This window comes from Emydura macquarii, unplaced genomic scaffold (genome assembly GCF_026122565.2).
Source record: "Emydura macquarii macquarii isolate MOO-44397 ecotype Brisbane River unplaced genomic scaffold, CSIRO-AGI_Emac_v2 contig_2636, whole genome shotgun sequence".
Taxonomy (NCBI): Eukaryota; Metazoa; Chordata; order Testudines; family Chelidae; genus Emydura; species Emydura macquarii.
In genome coordinates this window covers 6259234-6286827 of record NW_027132773.1, presented here as the reverse complement: position 1 = coordinate 6286827, position 27594 = coordinate 6259234, and the positions used below count along the sequence as shown (strand labels likewise).

Sequence of the window (27594 nt, the reverse complement as noted above, 5' to 3'; positions counted from 1 at the left end):
GCTTTGGTGTTTGCAGTAGATCCTCATAGACTCATCAAAAGCCTCTTATAATTACAAACTGGCTGACACCCAGCCCTAAATATTTAAGCTACTAGTCTTCTTTTGCCACTTGCCCATCATCTGGAAACAAACTAGATTAGAATGTGGCCAGCCGCACTGGGAAATTTGTAAGAATTGGGACTAAATTTTCAAACATAGATGTCTAAAGTTAGCCAAAATAATTGGCCTCTCTTAAGAGGGTCTGAGTTATACACACATCCCATTGAACATTAATAAGCTACTCAGCACCTCTGAAAATCAGACCACTTATGTAACATTAAGCATCCACATTTGAAAATGTTGGCAGGTTCGTTGGGCTATATCCTTAGCCCCTCGAGGTTTAAGCACAATTCTGAAACTTCATTTTGGAGATAAGAATTGGTTTTACTGAGTTTAACCCTAAAATTTTATCTCTTACTTGTGCATTTTGCTTCTCCAGCCCCATTGTTTATCTGTAAATGAAGCCAGAATATGGAAGGGAGTGGTGGTGAGATTATTTGCATATGTATCTGAGAACTTCTGGGTGTTATAATTGGCCTAGCCTTCCTGCAGTTATCAGGTCCACCTTGTGTTCTGATAGCTCAGACCTATGGCAACAGCAGGATGAGATGGGGGTGTGCAAAAGAGGATATATTGCCATTTAATAAAACATGTAGATTTTATGATACCCATGCACTGGCTAAAGATTCTGTAAATCCCTTTCTAAAATAGGAAAGGGAAAAAGCTGCTTTTTTTTTTTTTTCCCCTCCCCCCCCTTCTGGTCATCAGTAATTTAGATTAGCTAAATTTAGGATCCTTCAACTTTTCCTGACTGCACCCAATTATCATATCCTCCTTCACTCATCTCCATTACACAGGCACAAAATCTGTATGAAAGAAAATTAAAAAAATAATTTATTTATTTTTTTACTATATTAAGTAAATGTTAACGTGATACAAGACACAACATTTACCACAAATACCAGTAGTAATGAATTATTTGTAGTGCCTAGGAGGCCCAGTCATTGACCAGGACCCCATTGTAATAAATGCTGTGCAAACACAGAACAAAGATAATCCATGCCCCAAGGAGCTGACAATCTAAGTAATGACCTTGTGCTTTTCTGAACCTGGTGTATGTGCATAAATTCACAAATTGGTCCTGCTTTCCACGAGCAGCCTGTCTTGAGAAGCCATCACACTTCTTATTACTTCTTGTTTCTTTGCATTTATTTATTTATTTATTTATTTAACATTTATATGGCAGTAGCACCTAAAGGCCACAACCCGATCATGCGTTGTTTTGCTAAGCACTGTTCAGACATATAGTACATTATAAGATGAGTTCTCCTTTTGGAGGTAGTGGCAAAAGTGGCCATCTATCTGACTACATGACTATATGCCTAAAATGTTCCTGAAAGGGGAGTAACTATTCATGAAAGGCCTGTTACTGGATGGAAAATTTGCAGTTGATGATCTCCTGCAGATGAGGCAAGAGGAACTGTGGAATGCCTTTCTTCCCGCTCTGTCACAGACCTCATATCCAAACAATGGATAGGGTGAGGGAAGGAAGATGCAGCCACACGGCAGTGTACCTAGAGGAATCAAATTCTCTTCTGACTCTATGGGTTGGTTGTTTTCTATTTTTCACATTCAATATAAGCTTAATGATAGAATTTAAATTGAGTGAGAGTGCAATAATTTATGAGGATATGGATTGCAGGTAACTTGAAACTGAGCTTCTGCCATAAAATATATCTAGGATATGTGAAACTGAACTCAACCTTGAACTTGAGAGAAGTAAGATCGTTCAGTAAATACTGCCCATCTAGTTGTGATGCTGGTAACAGATAGTTACCCATACTAATACTTACTGCATCCCATAAGATACCTGGCACAAATTCAGCCCTAGAATTAGTGTGCACAACTCCCATTGGCAGCTTGACATAATAGTGCTTTGCCTCTCACACCATAACTCCTTCATTTAAAAAAAAAATGCTCTTAGGAGGGACTTTTTCAAAATAGTTTTGAAAGTCCCAATGAATTGTTGACTGGTTTTTCTTTATCCACTATTTTGTTTATATGCTCAAAGTATTCAATAGATTACAGAAGATTCTTTTACAGAACCTCTACTGGTTTCTTCTTTTGTTCATCTAAGTGTCTGTTTTTAATTATAAGTTCACATTACTTATGTGATACTGAAGTAAGACTAATTTCCAGGATCACTCCTAACTTTTTTTTTTTTTCATTTTGGCGGGATGGAGCGCAGCGTGAATAGGTACTCTTGCCTCCAGTCTTTTGGTATAGTAGCTGATTTTCATGAGAGATTTTTGTTAGCAGTTCAACCATTTCATGCCTAAATTCATCCAAAATATGTGGGTATGTAGTCTTGATGACTTATTGCTTCTTAGTTTATTAGTTTGTTTCAGAACCTCTTCATACACGTCAGTCTCTGATTCTACCTCATCTTAAAGTCCATTAAAAGAGTAGGCCCTGGCTAGGTATATCTTCCTTACATACTCTGTGGGAAACACTGATACCAGTAAATCATTTAGCTTCCCTGCAATTTCCTTATCATCCTTAATTGAGGAGAAAGGCCACATTGGCAAATTGTCAGAAGCCTGTGAGATGTATATGATTTGCCAACATCTGTTTTCCCCAACACCAACCCTAATTTCCTTATGTTTTCCCACTTGCCCTCCTCATCTACTGTATTTTTTCCTTCCAAAAACTTCTCTGTTCTTTTGCCTATTGCCCATGTTTGGAGGACAGACTGCCAGAGCACCAGATTTTTGTTGTTGTTGTTGGCTAGTTCTCTGTGTTGTATGCCTTTGGCTAATGCCTTGTGAACCATACTCTTTTTCCCAGCATAGCCCACTACACAACACTTGTTTCAAGTGGTCTTTGGTTCACCAATTTGCCATCATTGTGCTATGACTGTATTCTCTCCTCCTGGTTATTTGCTAAATTGATGACTGATTTATTTAAGTATGGTCAGGTTCCATTTTTAACTTCATCTTGGTGGGCAGGATATTACTGTTGTTCCCGTGCTAACCAGGACCTGCAAATAGAAGGAGCATCTTGTACTAAGTTCTAATTGCTAGTCAAAATATTTGTACTGCCTTCTTGTTCAATAACAATAGCAAGGATTTAGCTGCCTGAGTGTCTAAACCTTTAGCACAGTTCACTTGTATTTATACAAAAGGATTTTTTTTTTTCAAAAGAGATCTCCAGTTACATAGCACATGAAGGATTGCTCCCTTGCCCCAGTCATGCTAGCTTTCAGAGATGAATATGTCTGTTTATTGCAGCTGTTCTTGGTGTCTTCACTACTATGGAGCAGTCATTAGAACCCTGCTGGAAACCATAACCATTCATATGTCTCTTTGGAGAGGGATTATTTTCAGTCTAGGCTTCTTAAACTAATGAGTTATTGCTGGAAGACTGTTCAGGTAAATGCATATGCAGTGTAGCATGCCAAAATGGCAGCTTTTAAATTTGGCTGGGTCTAATGTTGCTTTCCTTTTTAAAAAAATTTCTAGCAGACTGTGGTTTGATTACATTCATGGGAGCTGGTAACAGGCATATGATTTAGTGCAAAGATCATTTGGGCAGACACCACCTTTCCTCTTGCCATTGAATGGGTGAGTGGGGGTTCTCTCCAATCAATCCCCTCCCTTCAATGCTCATTTTGTTTTGTTATCACCATTAGCAGGAACCTCTGGGGGGCATCCCCTCCTGCCCCTGTCACAACTGAAGCTAAATTTAATTGAGTATGGTTCTCAGTCCAATTTAAACTTCTAATAGTGGGAAGCTGGAACAAAGAATCTTCTCCATGACAGTGAAGGATTTATCCTTTTCAGCTGCTGTTAGTGGATATTGGGCTGTCTTTATATAACTGAGTTCAAACTTGCCTCAGTCTTCCATTGAGATAGATACTGAGAAAATATACTTTGATCCACTCAGTACAGTACCTAGAGAAATATTACTAATTGTCTACTCTAATTGTTAAAGGTTAATCTTTAGGCTTTTTATGTTGTAATTTTAACAAAGGAAATGGTTGTCTTGGATATGTTAGGATGGTTTTGATTTCTGCTGAGATATGTTCTAGTTTGTACTGATGCAATTTCAAGAAAGCACCGGTAGACTGATGATGCGGTATCTATGACCATGTGGGCAGTGCCCTGCTAAACAAGAGTCTACCTCATAGTCCATCCCTCTAGGCTAGTTGCCGTAACAATAAGGTCACAGATTTAACCTGACTTTACTGAGCTTTAGAAGTATGAAAGCTGATTAAGATCATTAGGTTTTCATTACTGGTCTGATTATGACAAACTGATACTTGATTTTCTTCCTCTGCTACACACTTGCATTTTATACTATATTCTGAGAGGTAGAGAGAGAATCTGTAGAGGTTGCAGTTACTAAATTACTGTCTGTCAGTTCAATACCTTTATCAGCTTGATCCAAGCAAAGGGAAAATTATTTAAAACTTTCTTAGAATTTGCAGTGATTTTTGTGCCTTCACTGAGCTAAATTTCAGATATTGTTTTTTGTTTTATAAAAGGCTTCAGAAAATTGTGGTGATGGGATTTTCTGAAGGCTTGAGTCAGTGGAGTTAATTTGCCTTTATACCAACGTAACTAAAAGCAGAGTTTGGCTCTATCTTATTTTCTAATCTGCGCTAGTGTATTACTATAAGAAAGTACTAGAGCTTCATATAAAATCTTAAATCCACATTTCATTTTTGTTTCCATTTTCATTAAATTGTAAGAATTTATGAACAGAAGTACTAAAATAACTTCTGGTTGGAAGGGGGGAGATGGGACAGTTGCATAAAAGGAACCCAACTCAAGTGTGTTTAGATAATAAGGCTGTCGGGCAAGGAGTAAAGGTTGTGGGTTTGTACAAGTTAACAGCAATAAAGCCTAAATGTGATTTTAAAAAAGTGAAGTCTTTCTGATTTGTACCTGCAAATTTTTATTCAGATTATTTTCTCCATTTTTTATGGAAGCTTGCTGCTGATCCAGCAGTGGTTAGGCATATGCTGAAAACAGTGATCATATAGAGTAGGGTTTCCAGGGCAAGACTGACACCTTTTATACTAATGGAAGTGCCTGTTTCCACTTTGCAGACAAGTTTATAATGATGATGACACCAAGATCTGTCAGTCTTTGTGGTATTCTCTCAGTTCAGCCTTTGCCTCTACATCACACCATCAGATGCATGCGATTGAGTCTTGCAGTTGTTCCTTATGTTCTCGATCTCTTTCTTCCCTTTCTCCAGTTCCCAACACTTGTCACTCTGGGCTCAAACTGGTCATCTCAGAGGGGCACTCAGTACAACAATCTTTCCTGGTTTTGGTAAGGCACCCATGGATACAGCTAGCAGACCATCTGAATTCCTTTTCTTGAATTCTTTGGATTTCCATGGTAATGCTATGCTATGAACAAAAGCTAGACTGAGTTATGTGTGGATTAGTTTACATTGTTATAGAGACAAAGGATTAGTTTTATGAGCAGTACCCTGTGAGTACTGAAATTTTACAGTTGCAAAATTGTGCTCCAAAATGTAAGATCTCATTTGAAAAGAAATTAAATATCTGGTGTTTACAGTTATAAAGAAAAATATTAAAATCTGAATCAAGCAGCAATCAGTACAATTATTTATTTAGAAACTAAATTAATGTATAGATTTGGACTTCTGTAATAATAATAGCATCAACTATTGAGAGCTTTAAATCTCATAGCATGCACACAAAAAGCAAAAATAAAAATAATCAGCAGTCTATCTACCAAGAATCATCTGAACTAAACAGAAAACATGTCTGCCTTTGTCAGTAAACAGCCTGAAACTGCCCGGCTGGTTCAGTTCTGTATTGTACTATCAACATAAACAATTGCAACATGTTTGAAAATGAGGGGATTTTTGTTTTTAAAAAATGGTAAGATCAAAATAAAAAATAAGGGATATTATAGTGATTGTATTATTAACATTAGTACTTATTACAACAAAAATCTCCATTTTTAGTGTACTGACCACTGCCACAGATTTTCTAATCTGTGTCAAGGCATGCTGCAAAACCAAGGATCTTGGTGAAGAACTTCTGTCCATCTTCCCAAAGAGTACAAAGGTGCTGCTGATAAGAAGCAGATTATTGTGGGAAAATGCAGCATTGTCGTTAACCAAAAATAAACTACTATAGAACAGGCAGATAATCGTTGCCATATCGATCAGCTAAAACTAAGAATGAAATCCTGGTTCCATCAAAATCCCATTGACTTCAGTAGGAACAAGGACTTCACCCTAAGAGTCTTAGCATTTCATGTTTTACTGAAAGAGTAATGAATTTGGCTTGCAATTGATGCTAAAACTGCTTTTGACACTCTAGCAAGGGAGAAAAAAGGTTCTCAGGTCTCGTCTAAACTACAAAGTTAGGTCAATAGAGGCTGCCTTGCATCATCCTACTTGTGCATGTGCCCCAAGCTTTTTACGTCATGCTTCCCCACCTCTGTCCACATCTCCCTTCCTCCCAGCTGTGGTTGAGAGCTGGTCGGAGCCAGAGGTTAAGGCCCAAGACCGGGGCCGCAGCTGGGGATGGGTCGGTGTCTGGGAGCAGGAGTGGCAGTGTAACCGCAGCTGGGCTGCGGGCAGGGGACAGGGCTGGGGCCATGGCCAGAAACGAAGCCGTGGGTCAGGCTGGCAGCAGTAGCTGGGTGCAGAGCTGCAGCCAGGAGCTGAGGCCAGGGCTGCAGCTGGAAGCAGAGCTATGGTACTGCCCCACCGGATCAGCCAGAGAAACATGGACATGAGCAGATTACACAGCAGATTCAGGAGAACGGGTAGGAGAGGGACCAGCAGCATTGCTGCATGAAAGAGAAGGAACTGCATCAGTCATATCAGAAGGCCTGGGAGGCCCAACGGTCGATCCAGTGCTGAGCTGCAGACCTGCCACATTTACGAGAGATGCACCCCATACTTAGCGGAGACCCTATCATCACCCTGCAGACAACTTGGGGAGCCCAAAACGCAGACCATTGGTGTGAACAGCAAAGACAAGGAGGAAGAGGAGAAGAATAGGTGGACGTGCAACCGAGGGGTCCAGCTATGCTGTGTCCCAGGACCTGTTTGAGACTCTACTATGGTCCAGTCAGTCCTGTCAACTGAGCACAGGCAAATCCGATGCAGGGGAAGGAATCTTGGGAAAGAGTGTAAATTTATTCCCCGATTACAGTGATGGCACCCCCAATTTAGCATGACAGAACTATTGGCTTTTTTCGAGAATTTACTCGAACTAGGAGAGAGAGCACTACAACAAATAAAGGTAGATTTATCTGCTTTTCATTCTCCTGTAGAGTTAGGTGTGGGGCCGGGGCACATTTATGTGCAAAGGGATGTCCCTTGAATCCTCCTGAGAGATCTCAGTGCACTTGCATGGAAGTACTCTGCAATCCTCTCCTGAAGGTTTCTGGGGATGGCTGCCTTATTTCTTCCTCCACGGTAAGTCACTTTCCCATACCAAGTGGTGATAACTATGGCAGGCACCATTGCAGTAAACAGGCTAGCAGCACACAAGCCTGGGCACCTTTGGGATGCCAGCAAGCACCACAAAATGAATAGGTTCATTGTCAGTGTTATATTCATACATTTGCACCAGGCACCACATAATTCCTAACAGGCCCCCAAACTACAGAGTCAGGTAGAACACAGTACGTCCCAACGCATTACTGTAGCTCACTGTTAAAGTGCCCTTTCAAAGCCTTCCCGAATGAGATAGCTCCGTATAGAGTTCTTCTGATAGTCCTTGTCTGCTGAGGTTGAACAGCGAGACACAGCATGTCCACCTCCACCCTCCACCTTGGTGGTAACTTTTCCCACATTGCTTCATTGATATGCAGGACACAGTAGACAGCTATAACCATTGGGATATTTTTCCTCCTTAAGATCCACTCTTGTGAGTAAACACCACCAGCATCCCTTCAGTCTATCAAAGCACATTCAACTGTCATTCTGCACCTGCTGAACCAGTAATTAAATCATTCCTTGATACTGTCGAGGTGGCCAGCATACAGCTTTATGAACTAGGGGAATAAGGGATAGACTGGGTCCTCCTAGGATCACTATTGGCATTTCAACATCGACAATGGTAATTCACCAGTCAGGAAACAAAATCCCCAATTGTAGCTTTCTGAACAGTCCTGCAAATGTCATACAATTTCCCTGACCAGCCATCCTTGATGTCAGTGAAGCATCCCCTGTAATCCACCTGCACTTGCATAACTAAAGAATAATAGCCTTTTCTGTTGATGTACACTGTGGCAAGGTGGTCTGGTGCCAAAATAGAGAGATGCATGCTGTCTATTGCTCCACTGCAGTTTGGGAACGACATTGCTGCAAATCTGTCCACTATGTCCTGCACATTGCCTAGAGTCACAATCCTACATAGCAGGAGATGATTAATGGCCATGCATCTGCATGATGACAGTCTTCACGGTGGATTTTCCAACTCCAAAATGATTTTTCACTGACCAGTAGCAATCCAGCATTGTAAATTTCCACAGTGTGTTTGCCACTCACTTCTTCACTGTCAGTACAGCGCTCATTCTGGAGTTTGTGTGCTGTTGGGCTGGGACAAGCTCCGCACACAGTTCCAGGAATGTGTTCTTGTGCATCTGAAAGTTCTGCAGCCACTTCTCATCATCCCAAATCTGCATTATGATGCAATCCCACCAGTCAATACTTGTTTCTCAGGCCCAGAAGCAACGCTCCACCATTTGCCACTGCTCTGTGAATTCCACCAACCACCTTGAATCAGTTCTCTCTTTGTCCCACAGCAATCTGCCCTCCAGGAAATCATTATGTTCTCCGCACCTCTTCTTGAGGTTCTGCAAATACGGGAGGGTCATGCATCGGATTCTTGCAATGCTTATGACAATAGTGCAGAGCTGTGCAGGCTCCATGCTTCTGTGAGAGATGGCGGACAGCGACAAGTCCCACATGGGATCGTGGGATTTTCAAAATAGTCATGAAAATCATGGGATAGAGATGGCATTATGGGGTGGAGAAAGTCACATAGTGGTAACTTGACTCTGCAATCCCAGTCACTCCTGCGCAACTGATTTCTGCCTCACCATGCATTGCCAAAACTTCCCAAAAGACAGAGCGCTCAATGGTGGTGAGTTGCACACTGGGATACCTACTCATGGTGCATCACACTGAAGCCCTCCTAGTCAGAACACACAGCGCTGATGCAAGGAGCCAAGTATGCATGAGCATAAGCGATATACTAACTGTGACAATTTTATGGCAACATAGCTTGCATCAGCAAAAGTTTTTGTAGTGTAGATGTGCCCTCAGATTGCCTTAGCCTTATGATATTACAAAGCAACTTTGTTCCATTCTTAAAGTTCTACATAATATTCTATACATAAAATTCTACATAATACTCAAATTACCAGCCCTTCATAGCAAATTCTTCAGATGCTACTATAGCAATAAAATTATAAACAAATCAACAGTTTATATACAAGAAGATGTAATGCATTCCTGAATTCTTTTTGACTCTGTGATGATTTAGTTTGTGCTAGCATGAATAAAAATCAATTAATTAAAAATATAAAACTTTAAATATTTTTTCTTTTTAAAAATAAATCTATTTATAATTAAATTTGAAATATTGGCTACCTATATTAGGGTGTAAGATTACAGTAATCTATTAATTTAAATAAAATAAAAAAATTGAGCATAAGCATGTTTGCTGCCAGCTTTTTAAAGGAAGTCAGATCACTGAATTGGTGGAAGTCACTGGCAAAGCACCTGAATCCAGGGTTTGCTAAAGTGCTAAACCAGCTTTTGACAGAAGTAGATTCATCTGCAGGTTTTGAGAGAGTATTTTTTTTCAGGTTATTCAATTAGTTCTGTTAAATGACTAGTTCATTCAAAGTTGAGAAACCCACTGGAAGTTGAAAAAGCAGGAAAGTTTGTTTTCCTCTTCCATTCTATGAATAAAAATTATGTGAGAGAGGATGAGATCTATTAGTTCTACAGCCTTGAAGGACATGGTGACCGAAAACAAATTGGTTCCATTCATTAACTACAAATAATACTTCCTTTGTTTAATAAATCAGTTAGTTTTAAAATTTAAATCCAAAACATGTTTTGATAAAATTGCTTTTTTTTTAATGTATCCAGCACATTTAAGGTAGTTTTATTTAACTAATAAAATACAAGTATAAAATGCTGGTTTTGTGCATTTTAGTTGTTTCAATTTCCATCAAAATGCAGCTTGACACAAGTCATTAATAAAATTAATCACCATCAAGTAAATAAGAAATGCATCATTTACCATTTTTAACAATAAAAATAGTAAAAAATAAGACTCAATAAATATGTTAAGCCCTATAATTGCTGAAATACAGTATATATAGAGTATCCTCCTGGTTAGCAAAACCTTTCCAAATTATACCAACCATTAAGAATGAACCTTTCTTTAGGAAAATAACTTAAGTACAAATGCAAAACAAAATTAAAATTGATCATTTAAATCAAGGTTCCTTGCTTGCTGATTATGATTAACAGTATGATTAACAGTATCGCATTGTTGACTCATGTTGAGGTTGTGGTCCACCACAACTCCCAGATCCTTCTTAGCGGTGCTGCTGCTAAGCCAGTTATCCCCCATTCTGTATTTGTGCATTTGATTTTTCTTCCCTAAGTGTAATGGCTTGCATTTATTTGTCTTTGTTGAATTTCATTTTGTTGTCTATAGCAGGGGTTCTCAACCGGTGGTACGCGGAAGACGGGTCGGTGGTACGCGAGGCAAAACCTCGCCGCCGATTCCGCCGCTGAAATACCCCCCCTTCCGCCGCCGAAAAAGCCCGCTGCCGCCGAATGCTCCCCCCTGCCTCCGCAGAAAAAGCCCGCCACCGCCACAGAATCCCTCCCCCTGCAGCTGCCGAAAAGGCTGCCGCCGCAGAAACCCGCCCCCTGCCGCCGCCGAATGGCCCCCCCTGCCGCGGGCGAAAAAGCCAACAGCCGCAGACTCCCCTCCTTGCCGCCGCCGAATTCTCCCCCCCCCCCCCCCGCCTAGAAATCCCCTTCACCGCCGAACCGCCTTCCGCTGATTCTTCCCCCTTGCCGCCGAAAAGCCCCAAGCACCCTGCCGCCGAAAATGGTCAAACGGCGTCAGGGCTTCGGCGGAGGGCAATGATTCCTCCACGGATCTTGACCTATTTACCGAGTCCCACTCTGGCCAGGTACAGTTAGGTGAAGTGGTACTTTACCTGACCGTACCTGACCCGAGTGGTACTTGGCAAAAAAAGGTTGAGAACCGCTGGTCTATAGCCCAATTCTCCAACTTATCAAGATCCCTTTGTATTTTAGTTCCAAGTGTTTGCAACTTCCCCACCCCTCCCCCCAGCTTTGTCATCTGTAAATTTGATCAGTATGCTCTCTCTTCCTACATCCAGGTCATTTAATAAATTTGTTAAATAACACCAGACCCAGAACAGATCACTGTGGAACCCCGCTTGAGACCTCCTTCCAATCTGACATCATTCCATTAATTGTAGTTGTAATTCATTCCTTGCCTTGGCTTTCCTGATTTTGTCCCTACACACTCTGCTATTTCCATGTATACTTGCTTAGTGACATGTCCCTCCTTTCATTTTCTCTATATATCCCTTTTGGTTTTTAGATAGCTAAAAAACTGCTTGTGCAGCCACATTGGTTTCTTGTGGCTCTTCTTTTGTTTTTTTTGATAGGGGGAGTTGCAGGGTTGAGTCCCTCAGCTTACTCTCTGCCTAAGGCCCTACATCTGTCCAATAGGCCTTTCTGAACAAGGAGTCCTGGACACTGCTCCTTACAGTTTTGATCAATGGCACTTCTGGGTAAGCTGGAGCAGACTGCTATCAAGCAATAAAAAATGCTCCCTCCCTCCTCTCAGGGGCAGAACTGTGTGCTGCCAGGCAGGAACCAAAGGATGAAGTCCACTGTTATCAAGCTTAAGGAAAGATGCTGGCACAGATGAGCAGTTTCTGCAGAGGAGATGGAGCTCAAAATGTTATGCAAGCAGCGTGCCTGCCTAAACCAATGGCCTCTTGGCACCAATGTTATGGCAGAACAGCCCAACCAAGTTGTAAGTAGGCATAATGCTGTCCATTCAGATGGCTCTGACTGTAGGCAGCCAGGTGACCATCAGCTGTGGCTGGGAATAGCAGGTTTTTTATCCAGCAACAACAAAAAAGCCTCTGCAGCTACATACAGTATATTTTTTATTCTTCTTAGCATAACTTAGCATTGCATCAGGAACAAAAGCATGGGAGGCATTCTAATGGAGTCTGCGACACCTTTTTGGCTCTGTCTGCCTAGATCCCATGATTGCGAGGTTGCAGGACCCCCTGGTTAAGAGATTGCGTTATTGCTAATCCAGTTTCTGGGTGGTTTAATTAAAACTGAAGAAAATACATTTTGGTTGTGTATAATTAGGTTTAGTTTGCACATGAAATGGAGAGTTATTCTTTCTTTTTGACCTGCATTTTACATGATGGTTATTAAAAGGACCCAGAAGTGTTCACTTTCATTATTATAGTAATTTCTAAACTAAAATTTCTCCTAAGGGACATACAAGGACTTTCTTTTTCCTTTTTAATTGATTAAATGAATTTATTTTAGTGTTAAGAAGTAAATAGAGGCAGAGATTTCAATAGAAGCTTCAGTGTCCTTGACTTTTGGTTTTCTGCACAAGTCGTTCAAATGGAGTGAAATAAATCTTGCACCTCAGCCAATGTACCATTGAATAGGTGTCAAAGGACCATTTTCTTCTGAAGAGGGAGAATATACTGTTTCTGCCAAATAGAATCCCAATTGAATGAATTAGGAAGCAAATTTAGCCTGGTTCAGAAATTGCATGTGTGGCAAATTCAGAGATTGTGTAAGCTGGGGAGTTTCACTTTGACAAATAAATGAATCAAAGTTTATCTTGATATAATAGACATGTTGTGTGGAAGTGGTTGGAGGAGCAAATGTAGGGGAAAGCTATATCAGTTAAGGACCTCTCCTACAAACACTTAGGCATGTGATTAACTTAAAGCAGGTGAGTAGTCCCACTGACTACTCACGTGAGTAAAGTTAATCACATAAATGTTTGCAGGATCTGGCCTTAGACTCCTTCACTTAATTTATCCCATGATTACAATTTTACTAATCTGTTGTAGAAAGTTCACATTGGGGAATATGCTAGTGAATGTTTAAATGTGTTTTTCTAAAAGTACCGTAGCTGCAGGATTCTCACTCCCGTATCTTTCTTCAACAGTCCATCTGTTGGAACTCGCAAGCTCTGAAGGTTTTTTGGCCCATGAAGATAGTGGTAGCCTAGGGTAGAACATGAGCCAGGCCCCTCCTGGTTAAGGCACAGCACCCTCCTGCCAACTGTAAATACTGCTCTCCAGAGTTGCCATTCAAATTCTTTGATTGTATGACAGGTAAAGGTCTGAGAAAGAAAGGTCAGCACTGTGGGTTTCTTAGCAGCCACCTAGAGGACCAAGAGTGAGTGGCCCAGAATGTCAAACGTAATACTGGTACCCATAATCACCATCTTCCTCTCTGAAGACGTGAATGTAGGAGGGGAGGAGTCAGAGGCCCTGATATAATGCTGCCACGTGGTAAGGGCTTCATCCAAGTTGCATTGAGGAGCTATTGGCTATTCCTCAGAGCTTTTTCTACATCATCCAATGAGCTGATGTTTAGTACAACCTTGAAGCACCAAGGCCCCAGGTGATATGAGGAGCTAATGCTTGGCAGAGCCTTTGGCCTAGCTAGTGATAATGCAGGGCACTAAACTGATGAAGCTGCCTTCCTGGGTTTACAAGGGAGTGGAGGCTGGATCTGTACTGATGCAGGCAGTGCTGACACTGAGTTGCCCAGTGGTCTTGGCCAACTCAGGCTTTAGCCAGTCTTGTGCTTAGCAAATAGGACCCAGGAGTGAGAAAGCATGACTATATCTTCAGACCAGCAGAATGGCAAGAGAAGTAATTTTCTGTCATCTGCTTTAAATAGGAATGTGTGTTAGCCATCAGACAATATCTAGGCTGGACTTAAGGTGAAATAATGAAATGGCTCTTATTCTAGGTAAATGCGTTCTGGTATATAAATCAATAAAACCATATATTCAAGAAAAGTTGGGGAGGGACAGTAGCAGGGTTGGAGCTGAATTGTAAATGTTCCTGGAATATAAGCTCCTGTCCCTGAGATTTTTGTTTTGAGACAAGTACGTCCATATTTCTGAGCTCTCTCTTGTGAGATAGATAATGTGAAAATGAAATGGATATGGTTTGTATCTCCATTGACTGTCTGAAGTTACTGAACAGATGAAGGGCTCTGTCCTGCGATGGCTGTGAGTACCCATCTGTACACTCAAGTAGTCATATCAAGTTACTTGAGTGTGCATTTGTTAGGAGGATTGGGCCCTATCCTATCAGTATTACTACCCAGTAACTTTATAAATGTATTAATGCATTTATCTGTTTTAATCATTACTTAAATATGTCATTCTCCCAGACAGGATTAAGACTGTGTGTGGGCCTGCCACTGCTGCAGCTGCTTTGGGGACAAAGAGGGTCTGCATTGTTGCCATTTTGGCACTTTCCATGGGCACTAAATTAACTAACAAACAACAAAGAATGTAAGAATTTTGGGGGCAAGTAGAAAAGTTAGATTCATTAAAAGGAGGAGTAGTTATGATGGAATTTTTTTTTTTTTTTTTTTTTTTTTTTTTTTTTACATTTAACGAGTTTTGCATGTGGCTAGAGTACCTAGTTCAACAACACCCATTGAGGTTAATGGGAGTTTTCCATTGATTTCTGGGTGGTATCTGATTGGGGCTGAAATGCCAGGGTATGAAAGTTGGGATGACAGCTCTTTATTGAGCCATAGCTCTTTTGATCATTCTGAATCGCATAGCAGTGAATTGTTCCAACTCATGCCTTTAAATTGTAAACATTTTGAGCAGGGACCTATTACTGTTATGGCACAGTTACTGTATAAGGCTATGTACTACTGCAGTGTTATGCAGCTATAAGATGATACGACTTGGCATTTGTGGTAGCTGCTCAGATCAGCTCTGTGGTGCAGTTTCCACTATTCTGCTTTTACACAGGGCAGTAAAATATGGTATACGGATAAATTGAACTGTTTTAAATAATATTTGCCTGCTGTGGTTGAATATCTTACCCATTGCCTGATGGAGACAGCGACACGAGTGAGAGCTAGAAATGGAAAATTTAACCAGAAGACACTGGAGTGTAGCTCAAAGGGTAGAGGCAACCACCAAAATAAATGGCTGATAGAGGTCAGTGGGATCAGCATTTCATCTTATATCTGCACCCAATATTGTAGTATTTCCAATTGTTACTCTCTTTTGCAGCCTGGGAGTCTTGTTGTAATCACAACTGCTTCTGGACCTACAAGGAACAGCAGTTGCCCTTCTTGGCCTCTTCATTATATTGTATTTGCAAGAAGGTTGGGGTTCCTTCCCCTGCAATATAGACTCTTCTCCATGCCTTTGTCACCTTGAGGCAGGAAGACTGCTGTGTGCTCTGTGTGGGGCTGCACCTTAAAATGATTTAGAAATGACCGCTAGGCAGAAAGTGGCTTCCTAGTTGTTTTACTGCCATTATGCCTGTGCTTTTTTATTTGAGCTGGCTGTCACTTAATTTCTGCATAAAGTTTCTAAGATGTTAGTTTTGACTTTGAGACTCTTGGTTATCTGAGATGCTGCCTTCCTTTCTAACAGAATAAATAATTTATTTGTTGGGGAAAATTTGAAAGAAATCAATATAAAGAATTTCTTATAACTGAGGAAGAAAATGCTTTGTTTGAATTTTTTCCATATGGAAAGTAACTGAGAAATTAGTATTGTGAAAAGTCTATAGCAATAGTACTTTCTCATGTCTTCTCATGCTACCATTTCCTGAGATTAGGAAAAATCCATGATCCAATCCAACAATAATGCTTGAGGAGGGAGGAAATCATTGGAAGGTAAAACCATGTTAAAGTCCATTTTAATGTAATGCAATAGGGATCAGGTTAAAGCCACTGGGAGGGACCTAGATCTGTTTGTAATGTAACTGCAGCAGAAGAAAGGAAAACACTGGTGGCTTCCATTTACTTTGAACTGAATGTGTGTGATTAATCAACATATATTCCAGTATACTTCTGCTTCTTCTTTCCAGTACATTATTTAATACGTCAATCAGCCTGTGTATATTATAATTCACTTTTTCTATACAATTCCCTCTTTAAAATGTGATATAAGACCAGGATGTGTTCTAGAGTATAAAAGTATGGTTGCATGTTATCTTAGTGGTAGTACTGTGTAGTATTATGAAGGAGAGCTGAATACCATAAATTGCTATTGGGTTTAGTTCCTCAGATCGCTCAAAAGTAGAAGTGATGCCTAGTTAGCATGCACAAATTTAACTCCGTGATCACCAAACTCCTCTATCTGTTTAAGGAACAACACAAATGACTGAGATTCCCTTTGAAACCCATTTATTGTCCTAAAAGGTGGTAACTGCAACTCAAAATTGCTTTATAGAGCAAGGAAAAAGTGACTTCATCCACAAGTGAAATGCAAATACCTCTGGGGTGAAACATGGCAACTCTTTAACATCAGAAATGCTGTGCAGCAGAGTAGGATGACAACTGTCCCTCAGCAGAGAAGTCATAGATTGAATGGAGAGGGAGACTGAATTCCCCTCAAACTCAGATAGGTGGCCCTTCCATGTTAGAATTAAAGTACTATAACCTGACAGGGGCGGGGTATGGACACTTGCCCTTCTGTACTTGTTCAGATATTAATTACAGAGCTTTGGTCTCTAGTGTCTTTAGTTATGCACCCTTCCACATTCTTGTATGTCCGGTTTTTAAATTAAATAAAGCATAACAATACACTTGACAGCTCTTCGTGGAGCTAGCGAGTTGATTTAAGCTGGTTGGTTGAAGAGGATACTGGTGTCTTGGTGGAGTTTTCCATAACACTGAGTAATGCAAAGCCCATAGTAATTTAGTAGTCCTGGGGTGTTTATCTCTGATAAACAATTACTAAGGCTGGTTGTCTGTTGTTTAAAAAAAAAATGAAAAAACAAATCTCAGCCTTGTTATGACCCCCCCCCCCCCCCAAAAAAAAAAAAAAAAGTTACAACTTTCTCTCCTTTCCCCTTCTCCAAGCCCCCAAAATGTCATTGCACATACTATGTTAAGGGAGATGGCAAAAGGCAAAGAAAGGATCAGGAGCAGAAGAAAAGGATGAGGCCAGAAAGAGAACTTCTACTTCTGGTGCAACAGATCTTGATCCTCCTGCAAGGGATTAGTCTGCATGAGTGGAGCCCTCCTTAGATTCCCTGCAGGTGGTAAGAGTAGCAACATCATCTGCCTTGCTAGAGAGGTGCTGAGAAGCTGGAAATCATGGCACATAAAACAGTGGAATCTGAGACTTCCCATACAAGCAATCAGCTTTAGTAATCACTGTATCCTACCTGTGTCTGTGTAACCTTGAGCTGTGTGTATCTTTCAAAGATAATTCTCTGTTTTAAAATATTTAAAAACTTTAAGGAAATACTGTCAGCTAGAAATCTAGTCAGTTTCAAAAGGTTAGTTTTAAAGTATTTTCAGATACTTCACCTATTCCCAATGATCCTTGCCATTTTTGTAGATTTTCCACTCAGATTTTCTTATTTCTTAAATATTTTTTCTCTTTCATGTTGCTGTGGAGAAGACCTGCTCAAAGACAGGAAAGTGTAGTTAGGATGTAGTTACTTGGGGGTGGGGGAGGAAAGCTGTGCTTAAAGTTACTAGTGATAGCTCAATTAGAGGGCCTATTTATGTGGGCCTGTCTAAGGAATTAGTCAGTCAAAATTACTAGTTTGCAAGTTATTTAAGGAATTGTGTGCAGAAAATTTCCATAAGCACCAAAGGGCATTAAAAATAGTGGGCACATCAAAGATCTTAGTTTCTCTTTTCTATTTCTGTTGTTAACCTTCCAGATCCAATGTGTTTTCTCCTCTATGGATATGAATGCCATTGATACAGTGTTGTCGTACACTGGCTCATGTTTGCTGGAGACATAGTTCTCTTCCAGTGACTTGAGTTAAAGTGAAATGAAAACCAAACACATGATTTTTTTGGTTCACCTTCCAGACTATAGAAACAGATGGTCTCATTAATGATTAACACAATAGCTGGTGGCTCAAAGTAGTTTGGAAGAGAGCTTTGCGACATCTCCCTCCTTCAACAAGTAGTGGCTTAATAATTTTCTATGCTAACACTAACTCACGTTAGCATACATTTTTGAATTCCAATTCAGCTGATTTTACAGATTGTATCTCTGCCTTCATTCCTCTTCTAAGACCAATATGAATGCAAATCATAGGTAAAATAAACCTTCATGACATTATTGTTGTTTTAGTAGTAGTAGTAGCAGTAATAGTAGTTTACAACACCTAATAGTGTAAGTAGTATACGTACAATATTGATTTTGTAATGCTTTTATGTTCCAAATATTGAGCATACTGTACATGGGTCTACTGTACATGGGTCTATAATGCATTTAAGATTTCCTAAAGTCAGTTTACCAATTAAATGGTCACATATAATTACAAACCAGTTCAGCTCCTTTTAACGTCACAGAGAGTCTTGCTCTTGACTTCAATAGATGTTGACTCAGGCTGATCACCTTGTTATGTTTGTAGTTTTCAGTATTGCTATATTCAAATATGGTTGCAAAATGATTACTCATTGCACTATTCTATGACAATTTGTTTAGCCTGGATTTGAATGGGACAGTAACAAAAAGGATATAAATATTATAAATGAAATCATTATTTCTGCTTTGGGGATTTTCCTATTACAATAATTTCTTTTAAAAAGAAACAGAAGGAATGATAACTCAAGAATGATGTATTTTTACACTACAGAAATATAAACACTAAATAAATATTACCAGATGCTATTTTCATGTGCCAATGATGGCTAAAAATCTGAAAGGAAAGCTGCTCCTTTCTCTTGCTATTCTGTGTAAATATTATAGGGATATATTTGTTTTTAATGTGATTAATTTTGTTTTAAACTGTTTAAATGTACCATAGTCTCAGCTGTGATGTAATTTGACTGTCAGAAATACCTGTTTGTTTTATCATCATTGCTGCTGCAAATGTAACACTTGCCAGCAATAAGCATATCTGTGATAAAGTAATTTCCCCCTATATTAAGAATAAGAAGCAAATTTGGGATGTGACTGTTGGTGACCACTCTGTTGAAAGTAAAAGATGACTGTGGATTTTATTGCTAGTTTACTTACACCATAGACCTTATATGTATATAACTTTGATTGTATTTTTTCCTTACACTTTTATGCTTTATTAAGAGTGTGCATCAAATACTATTTTTGTGCTTTATTTCTTTTCTGCTTTCACTGACTTTGATGGTGTGTGTTTTCTTTAGAGATTCGGGCTCAACTGATAGAGCAGCAGAAATGTCTGGAGCAGCAAACTGAAATGAGGGTGCAGCTTCTTCAAGACCTGCAGGATTTTTTCCGTAAGAAAGCAGAAATAGAGACAGAATATTCCCGCAATCTAGAAAAATTAGCAGAAAGGTTCATGGCAAAAACAAGAAGTACAAAGGACCATCAACAGTACAAGTAAGAGAGTTTTCATACTCAAACTCAAATGACTTTCCAATGTGAGAAGTGGTTTGTCAAGGGCCCAAATACTGTGTAATCAGTCATCTCTCTTGCATTTTGGTTCTGCTAACTTGTGATACTGTTAAATTAGTGACTATTCATGGAGTATTTTGACAGTTTGAAACAATCTCTTGAAATGTAAATTGCACAAATATCTTGTGAAAATAACTTGGTGGAAAAACAAAATGTAATACGCAGCTGGAAGAGATGCACAGCATTGGATATGCAGAGCTGTGTGCTGATTGTTGCAATGGAATTTTCAGAATTTGACAGGCTCATAATAAAGGCTAATCAATCTTCCAAGAGGTGTCAGGAAGAGGTAAAAAAGGAGAAAAGAAACTTGTGTTATTGGATGGATTGTTGCATATGGGCTGTGCTGCCTTTTGATTGCTGCTATCCTTAGAAACAAGGAAGAGTCAGATTCTTTGAATGCTTGCTCATGTCCATTCCACGTTAGATGTGCGTGCTGAGTGCACCATTGTCAGAGATTTTTTCCTCAGTGGTGTCTGTAGAGCGGGCTCTAGTGCCCTCTACGCACTGGTATAAGGGCCTGGCTGTTCCCACACATTCTCAGTTATTTTTTGCCACCTGTGACAGTCACTGGAACAGCTCTCTTGCTTCGGCAGGGCGATCATTTAGTGATTCTTCTTATATTCTCTAAGTTTAGTTATCTTCAACTTTTTAATTTCTAGTAGTGTAAATAGTGTTAGTGTATAGTTAGACACCCCCCCCCCCCCCAATAACTTAGAGTGGCTTCTTTCACCCCTGGAGCCAGGCATGCCCCCAGTCTCAAGACTTCAAACCCTCCACCTCCTGCAGCAAGCCTATGCTGGTGAGTGACCCACATTCCAGCTGTCTGAAGTGTCTGGGAGAAGCTCACATACGAGAACATTGCCAAATTTGCCGCAGTTTCAAGCTTTATACATAAAAGAACAGGGAGGCCAGACTAAGGACTATCCTAATGGAAACCGCACTTATACTGGCATCAAAGCCAAGTCAGTCAGACTTGAACCGAGACCTTGGCTTCGGTGCAAAGCACCTCTCCAGCACCACGTTTCTTGGTGCCATTCCTCCTCTCCAGTACCAAGGAAGAAACAATGATCTTAGAGGGGCCGCTCCCGGGTACCAAGAAAGGACAAAAAAGGGGAGTCCAGTGGAGCGTGACCCGCATTGGGCCATCTCCTTACCCGCGTTCTGCCAGTAGCACTGTTGACTCCGCCCTGCTTGCAGGTGCAGTTGAGTCCAGAGTGGGACCATCCACCGTGCTAGAGGGACATCATGACACCAGCAGGATTGCGGTGCCTTCCACCCCGGAGGCCTTTGCAGCAGCCAGGGTCCTGATGACACACCCCATTCCACTGACCCCAGTGGAGCAACTACCAGCACCAATGAGTGCGTTGAGCAGAATACAACACCTGTCAAAGGTGGAGCCCTGCACACAGCCAAAGGGCTGTCACCAATACCTGGCCTACATCTCACTGGATCTCGGCATGGGCACTCCCTCCAGCACCTGGCCCAAAGGACACTGGTTAATGCAAGTCGAATGGCTATTTTGGAATCCATGGGGTAGGGCCAACAATCAAATTCGAGACCTGTTGCTCATGTCCATTCCATTACCCATCCTCCTGCCTCTTTGTTGGAGTTAGCCAGCAAGAAGGAATTGAAAGGGTGTGGGGCTGGCCAGGCCCTTATACCAGCACATAAGTGCATGGCACCAGGGGGCAGTAGAGCCAGCCCTATGGATACCACTGAGAAAAAAATCTCCAGCGATGGTGCATGTGGCACGCACACACCTAACGTGGAATGGACATGAGCAACACATCTCTAAGAACAACAGTTATAGAAAGATTAATAACCATTTTTTCATACATGGCCGTATACGGATGTGCATGGACTGTAGTAATTCTCATGCAAGGCAGAACTGATCAGATACTATTTGTGAAATAATTTATTCAGTAAATTTTGCAAAATATTTCAAATAAATTATTTGTTGAAATAGTCTCTTCTATTTATTTGTCCAACTTACAGAGCTGGTTAAATAATTTATTAATATGTTTGATTAATTTCGGTTTTTTATATGTATATATGAAACAAAATTAGCTCATTCAAACCATTTCACAGTGAATCAAAATACCAGTGAATGATTAGCAAACATAAGCATCAGAACCAATGGCTGAAAGCTAAAGCTAGATCAATTCAGTCTGAAAATAAGGAGCAAATTTCTAACAGTGAGGGACAAGGCCTGAAACTACTTATCAAGGAATGTTGTAGATTCTCTAACACTCATTGTTTTCAGCTCTAGCAATTATATCCCTGGAATCACATGATGATGTAAGAATTGCGGCAAGAAAACGAAAAAAAAAGGTCAGGCCCTGTCTATTCTAGAAAGAGTTTGTCGGAATACTTATATTGGCAAACTCTCCTAGTGTAGAAGCAGTGTATACCAGCAAAAGGGTTCTTTTACAATATAGCTTCTTCCAGTTTCCCAAACAAAATAAACTATGCCACCAAAAGGACTTTTTTCCCAGTATAACTGTGTCTACACTAGGGCTTTTCCCAGTATAAAAATGTCTGCCAGGGGTGGGATTTTGTTGACACTCCTGATCAACATAACTATGCCAGGAAAACTTTTAAATGTGGACAAGGCCTCTGTTTCTAGCACTCATGGTTGCAGAGGAAAACTTGAACCTAAACGCTCAAACACCAAAAGGCAAATAAAAAGAACATTTTAAAACATATCATTACTTTTAAAGCAGTGCCATGGTTTTCAGAGCCTGGATCTTGATTTTTGCATTCTTGGGGGTTGGCACTTTGTCTTTAAATCATAATTGGATGTCTCCCTAAAAGACATACCATAGCTCAATAAGAAATTATGATCTTGACGAAGGAATTACAGGGTGAGGTTCTATGGTTTGTGTTATTCAGAAGGACAGATTAGATGATGATAGTGGTCCCTTCTGGCTTTAAAATCTATGAATTAGCAGGATATTTTTAAACTATCTGCCTGAAGGTCTTTGTAAGTGAATTTAATTTTAGTTCACCTAAATTGTCAACTATAAGGGAGGGTTCTGTGTATTCTTTGGCAACTTGGACCTCAATCCTGCACAGAGGGCCTCTGATTTTTGCAATACCAACTTCAGCATCAAACTGAAAATATTGTGGTAGCTTCAAGCAAATTAAGTGGTGTTTTTAGTGAATACATATGAAAATGAATAATATAATTAGTACAGTAATCCTGGTGTTAATATTGTATTAAATTGAGTTTACTTTACATTGTTCCCATATCTTCAATGTGCCACAGATTTTTGTAGTGACAAAAATAACTTCGATGTATAAATTGTCAAGGAGAAAGCTGCAGGTTTTTACAGCTGGGTAGTGGCAGTTGAGGTTTTTGAATGGGGAGAGGATGTAACTTCATTACCTTCTACTCTTGGACAGCACTAAAGTTAAAAGTCTGGGAGTATCTTGAACTCCTAGTTTCCTCCCCCAACAACCCTGGACAGCAACCCGTCTTAAATTGTTCTCCATAGGTTTCCTAGTTAACCATTGAGATGAATGGGACAGTTCATCCCACTCAGAACTATTGTTCTTTACGGTTTGCAGACTCACGCACAGAACACTTTTATCAGTTATATTTGGTTCATGTCAGGAAGATTTTCTTTGCAGCCGTAAATGCTAGACATGGTATGGCCTGAATATTCTAGATTCATAAGATGAAATTCTGGTCCCACTGAAGTAAATGGCAATACTTCCATTGAACTTGAATGGAGCCAGGATTGCAAGCAAATATTTTAAGGCTAGAGACCACAATGATAATCTAGTAAGAGCTCCGTTATACCACACTCCATAAGATTTAAATGCAGTAGTAATTCCTGCCTCAAGCCCAGAACACCTGGTTGAGTTTACACCATGTATCCACAGCAAGCCAATCTGCATAATAGCCAGCTTCTGTGCTATGAACGGTGTGCTGCCAGCAGTTGCAAGTTACCCCACAGCTCTTTCTAAGCAAGCACTTTTATTCTTAAGGTAAAAGCATTACAGAGAAAACATTAAAAAAAAACCAGATTTAAATACACACAAAATATACCTGGAGTCACCCACCTGTTTTATGGGGCCCTAGTAGATTAAAGCCTTTCCACGGAGCCCCCCCCTTGCACAGAAGGTCCTGTCTACTTGTTAGATCAGAAAGAAGGTCCTGTGTCAGTTCAAACTCATCCTTTTATACAAAAAGCCTTTTCTTTGTTGTCTCTAGAAAAGCCAGCTTGAATCTGTATATGCAAACCACTCCGGGGGTAGTATTTCTCCAGAGTTGTTTAGTCTCAGTGACTTGCCTTAATTACCCTCCTCACTGTTTTAGTTCCTGTAGGAGTTGTGGTAACCCTCCCCTATGGAGTTGAACACAATTATACATAAAGCATTCATAGATAACACAATAGATACTAAACATTAAAGATATTGTATTTTGACAGTGACTACCAAGGAAAGTGGTTGATTTTCCATTTCTTGATGTCTTTAAGTCAAGAATGGATGCTTTTCTGAAAGATATGCTTTAATCAAACAACATTTATTGCACTCAGTACAGGGGTAATTGGGTGAAAATATAAAAGCCTGTGTTTTATACAGGATGTTAGAGTAGATTAATAGTAGCAAATATCCCCAATGATCAGAGATGGGACACTAGAAGAGGAAGACTGAATTACTGCAGTGAATTCTTTCCCTGATGGGTCTTGCCAACATGCTCAGGGTCTAACTGATCACCATATTTTGGGGTTGGGAAGGAATTTTTCTCCTAGGTCAGATTGGCAGAGACCCTGCTGAGAGGTGTCGCCTTCCTCTGCAGCATGGGACATGGGTCACTTGCAGGTTGTAATTCCTTGATAATGACCCTTGATAAATTTGTTCCAGTGATTAATTATTCTCACTGTTAAAAACTTATGCCATATTTCCAATCTGCATTCGTCTAGCTTCAACTTCCAGACACTGGATCATGTTATCTTTTCTCTCCTAGTTTGATGAATGCATTATTAAATATTTGTTCCCCATGAAGATACTTATAGACTGTAATCAAGTTACACTTAACCTTCCCTTTGTTAAACTAAATAGATAGATTAAAAAAAGCTCATTCACTATAAGGTAGATTTTCTAATTCCTTAATCATTTTCATAGCTATTCTCTTAACTCTCTCCAATTTATCAGCATCTTTCCTAAATTGTGGATACCAGAACTGGACACCGTTTTCCAGCATCTGTCACACCAGTGCCACATAGAGAGGTAAAATAACCTCTCTACACCTACTTGAAATTCCCCTCTTTATGTAACTCCAGGATCACATTTATCGCACTGGGATCTCATGTTCAGCTAATTATCCATCACAACCCCAAAATGTTTTTCAAAGTCATTGATTCCCAGGATAGAGTCCCCCATCTTATAAGTATGGCTTCCATTCTTTGCTCCTAGATGTATACATTTACATTTAGCCGTATTAAAACCACATTATTTGCTTGCACCCTGTTTACCAAGTGATCCAGATTTCTCTGAATCAGTGTGATTTGTCCTCTTTGTTATTTATCATTGCCCCAATTTTTGTATCATCTGCAAACTAGATGATCTAATGGTCCCTACTGGCCTTAAAATCTACCAAATATATTCCACGAGGTTTTACTGAAGGAAAAGTTATAGAAAATTGCTACTGCTCAGGATTGGTAGGTAACACTGAAAATGTGATATCAGAGTCCACCACGAGGGCTAAGTTTTGCAAGATTTTTTTTTTTTGGTGGTAATATTTTGTACTAGATGTTAATGCACACGTACAAAAAAACTTGAAATCTCAATAATGTATTTTTGGTCATTAAGTAAATAATGGATTAACTAACTTAAATTATTTATTTTGGATTTTGTAATAAAAACGTTTTATAAACTGTATGTGACTTAAATACTCAAAATAGGACGGTGGTGGATAGGGTTTGTAAATGAAACACAGAGGCGCTGTCCTACCAGTGGCCTTCATACTATATAACTGCAATTGACAATGTACAATGCTATATTAATATTAGTGATCAAATGGAATTTATGAATGCAGATCAGGGTTAGGAGAAATTATATACTGTTGTGGAAATTTTTAAAACTATCACAATTCATTACAGTGAACAGTATTTTGATTGACAAGCACAAATGACTTCTTACTTGTAAAATATTTGGACTATGCTTACTGGGCAAGATTTTCAGTGCCAAGAGAAATAATTAGCATAACTCTTTTGCAATGGCCTGTATAGATTCTGAATGTTATGTATAGTCCATCTGTGAGCAACTGCAAACTTTGTGTCATTTTTTTTATATTTGCAGATAGATTGTAATGATATGAATTCGTGTACTTAAGCTTAACTAACCAGATGTATTTCAAGAATGGATTGACTGACTGTTCAGAAACAGATTTAGGTCCAAATCCGCTTACTTTATTCACAAGAGTAAACCTATTAACTTCCATGGGACAACTTGCATGAATAAAGGGAGCAGGACTTGACTTTCAGCATTTATTCTGGTAGATGCATATACATTCTTTCTTCACAAAGATCAGTTGTTCTTTAATTTAAACTTAAATTGTTGCGTTCATGTTTATGTATATCTGGTGGTGGATGGGTGTGGCAGGAAGATGTTTGATATGTTATTTATGTAACATATATATACTTTTTAGGAAAGACCAGAATCTCTTATCTCCAGTGAATTGTTGGTACTTACTCCTAAACCAAGTGAGAAGAGAAAGCAAAGACCATGCAACTTTGAGCGATATCTATCTGAACAACGTTATCATGCGCTTCATGCAGATCAGTGAGGATTCCACCAGAATGTTCAAAAAGGTAATATATATCATGTTGGATTTCAGTTACCATTGAAAGGCAAGTGTCTAACAGGTAGAATTTTAAGGGTAGATTTAGCAGTGTAATAACATAGTCTACTTTAGTACATTAATAGATTTTTCATGGCATTTTTCAGAGGGAAAATTGTTACTGCAGATGTATTGGGGAACGTACTATCTGATAGTGACCTGAGGAACTGAACTGCTTTAAATCCAGGAGGTGGGGAAGAAGCTCCTTTTTTGGAGCAAAAAAAAAATGTTGTGTAGTCAGGCAAGAAGGAAAAAACAGTTCAGCCTAGAAGTGACAAAAGAGTGCTGTTGAGTTACTTGCAGAAATGCTATCTGGCCATGGTGGTTCTTCAAGTAGATGTAACCGTGTATTCCACTTAAGTGTGCACATGCCCAGTGCACCAGAGCCAGAAAATTTTGCTTAGCAGTACTCATAGAGGGGGCAGTGCTCATGCCTCATGGCCATAGCCCCTCCCTTGGCTATATGAGGTGGCACCACCCCAACCCCTCAGTTCCTTCTTACCACCTGTGGCTGGGGTCAGAGCTTTGTGTGGTTTTCATTGCATAATCCCTCTATTTCTTAGTGACTTTTCTAGTTGTATATAATTAATTAGTACCCTTAGTATAGTATTGGTGTTAATTTAAAGATTTCCCTGATGATACCCTCAGTAAAGTTTAAACATTGTCTATTGTGTGGGGGACCGATTCCCATACACAGTGCTTACTGTGCTTAGGCGAAGCCCACATCAAAGAGTGATGTTTGATTTGCAGATTGTTCACCAAACAGACTCAGGTGGCGAGGGATCTTTGTCTGAAGCAGCACTTGTTTGAACAGGCCATGCGGTCTGCTTCAGTACTGTGGCCTTTGCCGGATCAGAGGTCGCCCTGGGTTCTGAGAGTGCTGCCATTTCACACTCTGGAACTGGTGCCTCTCTGAAGAGACAGAAAAGACCACTCCAGGTTGTGTTGTGACTCATCG

General features: G+C 39.9%; 1 protein-coding gene across 4 annotated transcripts in view; it reads left to right on the top strand.

The window, feature by feature from the left end:
* Positions 1–27594, top strand: part of SRGAP1 (SLIT-ROBO Rho GTPase activating protein 1) — a 206018-nt gene that overhangs the window by 79143 nt on the left and 99281 nt on the right. For all 4 annotated transcript variants that reach the window (XM_067564110.1, XM_067564111.1, XM_067564113.1 and 1 more), the window contains exons 2-3: positions 19516–19711; positions 26445–26607. In XM_067564110.1, the coding sequence (XP_067420211.1) occupies positions 19516–19711; positions 26445–26607 (359 nt within the window). The remainder of the gene's footprint in view (positions 1–19515; positions 19712–26444; positions 26608–27594) is intronic.